Source organism: Helobdella robusta, assembly GCF_000326865.2.
Source record: "Helobdella robusta unplaced genomic scaffold HELROscaffold_2, whole genome shotgun sequence".
Lineage (NCBI taxonomy): Eukaryota > Metazoa > Annelida > Clitellata > Rhynchobdellida > Glossiphoniidae > Helobdella > Helobdella robusta.
The window spans coordinates 9,603,024-9,609,695 of NW_008704083.1; the positions used below are offsets into that span (position 1 = coordinate 9,603,024).

The window sequence follows — 6,672 nt, forward strand, 5'->3', positions numbered from 1 at the left end:
TTTTAGGTAAGCTATGGCCGTAATGTAATGAATAGGTAAGTTAAGGCTACGTTGTAACACATACTCATTAATAGATTTAGGGTTTAAGTTTTATATTATTATTACTAAGTTGGAGCCCAAGGCATTACGTAGGTGGTGGGGTGGGTGCCGAAAGGCCAATGAATTGGGCTCTTGAGTTTTGTAATTTTAGGTAAGCTAGGGCTTAATTGTAATGAATAGGTAAGTTGAGGGTACGATAGCCGATAGACTCTGAATTTCAAAGTCTCTTGTCAGAGGTAAGCCTTGGTGGCCAGTGGTGAACCGGCAATGGTTTACTATCCGGACGGCAATGGTTTACTATCTGCACGGTAATGATTTACTATGCGGCATGGCCATAGTCTACTACCCGCACGGCTTCCGGACGGCAAATGGTTTACTATCCGCACAGCAATAGTCTACTATCCGCACGGCAATGGTTTACTATCTGGTGCCCTGGCTGTCGGTGAGCCTCTGTGCAAGGAGGGAGAATGAAGGGGGCTTTCGACTATCGTACCATTAACAATTTAATATTGATTAGTTAAGGTAATTAAATAGGTAGATAGGATTATTTTTATTAAGCAATTTGAGATGCAAGCACCGCTAAGCTTTCTGATGAGAATATTCTCTTTATCTTTCTCCATCCCATGGGCTGTGTTTCAACAACAATCTCGAGGAGGACTGGCACCAGTTTTGGAGGACAACGTAGGAACAGGAAGGCATTCATCATTCTGCCTTTGTCGAATGGACGACGGTAAGTTTTTTTACATTTTACTCTCTTTATTATTTTAAGATATTATTTATTTGCCATCATTTTTTTTTTATACTTTTTTGCTTCTAAAATTCTAACATTCATTTACTACTACGCTAATAAAAAAAAATTGTCTACAGGATGATGAGAGGTGGGCAGTGGTGGGAGTCAGCAAGTTTCAGATGGTGGTCTCATGATGATTTACGTATGATGATGGTGGTGTAGGAAGAATCAGCGCGTTGGCTTTTCGACTGACACTCAGAAGTCCGGATGAAATCATGTGTGCCGACCTGAATGTGGTGGTCGGTGCAATGGATTACAGTAACGACGATTTTTGAAATAAGGTTTAGTTTAATTTTTTTTTATTTTTCTCATTCATTTATTTTTTCACTCAATTTTTCAAATTATTCTTCTATTAATTGACGTTAATTCATTCTATTCATTCATTCATTCTTTTAACCAATTATTTAATCATTTATTCGTTCGTTCCTTGATTTACTACTAAGGTAATAAAAAAACAAAAAACTTGTCTACAGAATGATGAGAGGTGGGCTGTGGTGGGCGTCAGCACGTTTCAGATGGTGGTCTCATGATGATCGTTCCGATGACAATTTGAAGATAATATTTAAGGTAAATTTTTTTATGCCCCATCGTACCATTGAAAGTACTCTAATTTAAACAAAGGATTGAGTGTCATCTCGATAAGATAAGTTGCTTATTTTCCCCAATGGCTTGTTTTTTATTTTAAAGAATTAATTTTTTTTCAATTTAGAGTTTTTCAGTAACCGGTCAAATTCGCTATTCCATCGGTGCGTGTCAGATGATGGTCGGTGCAATGGAGCTTCGTCAGTAGCGAGTCAAAAAGTTTCTGGAGAGTACACGTGCGCACATTCACACACACACACACACACACACACACACACACACACACATCAATACAACACACCCATACACAGCATCCATTCATTCGGTGTCGTTGTTTTGTTTCTCTTCAACTTTCTATTTTCTTTACCGGACTTAATTTAATTCATAGGTAAGTTAGGGAATGAGATGAGTTGAACAATCTAAGCTAGGGCTAGGGTTTAACATTAGTTAAAAAGTTTTAAATAAAATAAAAACGCTAAAATATGTAAAATAAAATGCCTGAAACATGTAAAATTCCTAAAACGTAAAAATACAATTTGTAGGTAGGTAGATGAGTTGAGTTAACCATTATAGGTAAGCTAGGGCCCTGAGAGTAATTTAATTGTAGGTAGGTGACTGACTACTATTCTTGCGACTTCTTACTAATTTTGTGTGGTGTGTTTGTTTTCGCTTCACAGAACCATACCAACAAAACACTATACATATATTTTTTTTTCGTCGTCGCCTTAACTTTTACCTTTTTGAACAATCTTTTTAATAGTGTCTATTTATTTGTTTGTAAAATGTTGACTGATTTCTAGTTTTTTTTAATTTTGGTTATATAATTTTTGGATATTTCTTGATTTACTTTGTATATATGCATGTATAAATAATTACGGTTTGGTATGTTGATTTAGTCATTATGATATGCTGCGAACTGTCCTTACTAAATGTTATTGCTACGTGAATCATCCTCCGAGAACTACTGAGGGGTGTTACATTTGTTTGTTTAAAATTCGAATTTTTTTAAAAATTTACTTTTTTAAATTTTAATTTTCCGCCATTTTATGATATTAAATAAAAGGAACTGTTGTGTTTTTCGTTTTTTTTTTATTAAAATTGTTCCTAACCACACCAAAACAAAACAAACTACATTTCATTCTCGTCGTCGCCTTAAATTGTACCTTTTCGAACAATCTTTTTAATGTCTATTTATTTATTCATTAAATGTTGACTGGTTTCTAGTTTTTTTTAAATTGGTTATATAATTTTTGGATATTTCTTGATTTACTTTGTATATATGCATGTATAAATTATTTCTGTTTAGTATGTTGATTTAGTCATTATGATATGCTGTGAACTGTTCTTACTAAATGTTCATGTTACGTGGTTTATTATCCTTCGAAATCTTCTAAGGAGTTTGTATAACAATAATGGATAATAATTATTTTTATCGGTCGATATTTTGTTATATTTGTTTATTTAAAATACGAATTGACTTTTTAAAATTTTAATTAACCGTCACTTTTCATTTTTGAATGAATTCAAATAAAAGCAACTATTGTGTTTTTCTTTCTTTACTAAAATTTCGAAATTGTTTGTAGATCTGTACGGTTAACTGTTTGTTCGAGTTTGAACAGGCCTTGCAAATTTTTTTATATTTATTTTTGTTTTTATTTTAACCGTTGTTAAGATACTTAACCGTCATACAGCAATATCTATCCTAAAACAGCATTTAGTATCACCTTTTAAAACATTTTGAAATTTTAAATAAAAGCAATATTCCAAAATTAGTAAATATTCGATCGTAACTTTTGACTTGGGCGATAAAAAATCACCCTCCAATTCCCTCTCCGGAAGTAAGCTCCTTGTTCGACCGTCAAAAATGATCGAAGGCCGTTATATTTATTCTAATTATATGGTTTAACATCATTCTATACATTCGTATAAGTGTATGTGCATCATCGTAACTTTCGCAATGGCGCAATGGAGATTGTTCGTCACACCTGACTTTTCATACCTACAATGAAAACGAACAGCATTGCTTCAATCTTTTCTAAAAATCATGTAGTGTTAAATTACAACGTATCGTAATAACAAAATTCCACTCTTAATCTACAGCCACACAGTCTTTGAAAGCCAAGCAAGTTATGGCCTTGGAATGTCCAGTGAACTCACGAATCACATCACCACTGACGGTGTTCCATAATCTGGCCAGGCCGTCTGAGGAAGCTGGCGTGTTGATACATTAATCATCTCATTCGTATTCTCAACAACACAATACTTGCCATTATATATGACAAACTGTAAACTATAATCAATAAGCTATAGCTTAATAAGAAATTATACTAGATGCCACCATACCAGTGAAAATGAACTGTGAATCGTCACTGAACGCACAATCCCAAACCCATCTCTGTTGCTTGTTGCCCAGCTCCAAGGTCTTGATATTCCCCAAGGTGCTCCATAACCTCGTCGTACCGTCAGCTGACGTCGTCGCAAGCAATCTGAGAAATTCATATTTGCGCCACGTTACTGAACTTATTTGTACAACAACAACAACAACAACAACAACAACAACAACAACAACAGTAATCAGTTCGTAGACATGAAAATGTATTATATGAAAAATTATTATGAAGCCTTGAAAAATTATTTTTACGTTTCGTCGGGACTGAATTGGCACTTGATTGCGTATCTCTGGTGCGCTAAGAATTTAGATTTGAATTCTAATTTAGACCCATCACCATCCAACGAAGATTTCGTTATTTGCCATCGGTGGCAATAACCCTGTAAAACACATCTAAGCATACGTTATGTATTAAAACTTAAATCTAAATTAAGCGCTAAAGACTTGCAACAATGTACAAACGTTTAAAAGTACCAAAGTAATTTAAATGAATAAATTAAACAGAAAAATAGAATGATGTAAGAAGGACTGACCTTGCCGTTGACGGCAGCTAGATATGTACCATCACAGTTGATGCTTATGCACTGTACGGATGCACCTCTGTCATGTTGCTGAATCACGTTAATTCATTAACTAATTATACATAATTCATTCATTCATTCATTTTCATTCATTTATCTATTCCCAAGCAAAGTAACAGGTTAATGTATTCGCTTAAAACTTTATACCATATCAAAACATTTAAACCCTGGTACAGTTAAAAAAATAATGGACCAACTGACCAGTTGTGTCTTTTTATCATTCTTGATATCCCAGATGTGGATGTTTCCATTCTGATCACCAATGAAGAACTCTCTCTAACAAAGTAATTCAATGAAAAATAAATAACACTTACTCAACTGTTATCACGTAAAAATTACAGCATTACATTGTAATTACATTAGTATGCAGGGTGGCTGAAAAGTAAGTGTACAGCTATCACGTAAACTGTAACAACAATAACAAACAAGTATCTTAATCATTAAACCTAACCATAACTGTTAGGATAAAATTGAAAACCTGGTTAGGGTGAAAGCACACTGTGTTGGCAGAAGATCCAACTGAGTACTGTTTTTGACAATTTGTGTTTCGAGCTCTGCAAGAAAAAAATATTAATTTGCTATATTTCAATTTTACTTATCATTTTTCTCAAGATGATATAAAACCTGTTTAATATTAACCTATATATAAGCATTTTTAACTAACAAATATAAGAATATGTATTGCACTGTGAAAAGTTTTTTCTTTTAGTTTTTCTCTTTCTTTTTCTCTCTTTCTTGTTCTTTTATTTTCTATGTATTATAAAACATTAGAGTTTTATATTTAAAAGAAAAATGTCCTTGACCTTGTATCCCAAATCCGGACAACACCATCCTCACCAGCACTGAACATCCATTTACATTCACTCTGGAATCCAACAGTCGTCACATTCTTTGACATTCCCTCGTAGTTTGCTATGGGATTGGGATTACTGCCGAGAAGGTCGTACAGTCGAATGCGTTGGTAGGCTGTGGTTATTTATTTCACATTACTAAATTCAAGTGATTTTTTTAATTTAAAATTTAACTCAATTAATTTAATGACTTCAAATTCTTTTTTCAAATTTGATATCTGGATAGTAAATTTAATAAAAACATTAAGAAGAATTATTTTTAACAAAATATTTTACCGGCAACAGCTAAAAATTTTCTGTCAGGAGATATTTCTAAGTCATTCACTTGCTTGGAATAAAAATTAAAATCAATGGAAAGATTTTTATTTTTTTTTACTTTATTTCATGTTTGTTTATTTAAATTTAAAAATTTTTAAAATATTACAAAATGATTCATTGAAAATTAAAATTAATTCATAATTAATCACAAAATAGATAGACTTGAAATTATTTTAATTAAATTAAATTGATAGCACACACACACACACACACACATGTACAATTGTACGTAACATACGCACTGAATCTACATGTTGTATTGTTCGATAGCAGTTCCCACTTTGAGCCTGCCAAAATTTTATCTGGTGGTCGTAACTGGCCGTCACGAACAGGACCCTTTCATACATGGGATTAGAGTCAAAAATCTTTTTTCGTGTGCCCATAACTGTAATTTAATGAAAAATAATGAAATATACTGTAGTAAAGTTAATAAAGCAATAAGCTGTAATTCATTTATTTAATTATTCATTCATGACTATTCAATCGACTGATTAAATTTTGAGGTAATTCGCAGTAAGCAAAACTTTTAAGATTGAAAATTTAAATGCGGACTTAATATGAACGTTTAAAAGTGAATATAATGTAAAATTAAAATTTTGCCACTTGCTTTAATCTACATATATGGTCTAATGTGCCAAAATGTTTTGGTTTTATCAGCGCTGCCGAACCATAGCTAGTGTTATAGCCGCTATCAGTTAATATTAATGTGAGGATAATTGTATTTTTTCTTATTTCAGAAAAACTCTAAACTGAGAAAGGCAAGATAGAGCTCTTGAACCACTAAAAACTTTCACTCAAAAGTTTTAACAACGACAAACACGCAATGTAAACGTGAACAAACCACACACTTTCTACTAATGGTAAGAGGAGCCATATGCAAACAAGGATTCGGAATTCAGCATCAGTCAGCTTCTGAATTAACTACTGCCAACCTTTGTTCTAGAGTGTAGTGCTTTACTAACTAATGCAAATACTAACCATACCATCATTGCTGACAATTCCGTTGATTGTTGATGGTAATGTTGCTGGTGTGGTTTCTGACGTTAATGATTTTGATGGTGTTTATCATACTTCGCTCATGTTGAATATTTTGATCGTAAGGTCTTCGTTTTTGTTGTTAAA

The 6,672-nt window shown here is 32.9% G+C and overlaps 1 protein-coding gene across 1 annotated transcript; it reads right to left on the minus strand.

The window, feature by feature from the left end:
- Positions 1–3,254: 3,254 nt before the first annotated feature.
- On the minus strand, positions 3,255–6,079 carry HELRODRAFT_106302 (hypothetical protein). Its single transcript, XM_009017827.1, has 9 exons — positions 5,794–6,079; positions 5,509–5,561; positions 5,185–5,347; positions 4,860–4,935; positions 4,583–4,657; positions 4,334–4,411; positions 4,053–4,180; positions 3,755–3,897; positions 3,255–3,622 (listed from the first exon to the last, which is right to left on the minus strand). Exons 1-9 carry the CDS (start codon positions 5,931–5,933, stop codon positions 3,501–3,503), a joined length of 978 nt encoding a protein of 325 aa, XP_009016075.1. The 5' UTR covers positions 5,934–6,079; the 3' UTR covers positions 3,255–3,500.
- Positions 6,080–6,672: the final 593 nt, after the last annotated feature.

Bases quoted from the DNA above. Each gene is read 5' to 3' on its own strand.
- HELRODRAFT_106302 (XM_009017827.1), bottom strand. From the start codon at position 5,933: ATGGGCACACGAAAAAAGATTTTTGACTCTAATCCCATGTATGAAAGG. The intron at 3,898-4,052 runs GTAAAAATAATT...TGAATTTCTCAG, and splicing joins CAATTCAGTCCCGACGAAAC to ATTGCTTGCGACGACGTCAG. The intron at 3,623-3,754 runs GTATGGTGGCAT...TCAACACGCCAG, and splicing joins TTCACAGTTCATTTTCACTG to CTTCCTCAGACGGCCTGGCC.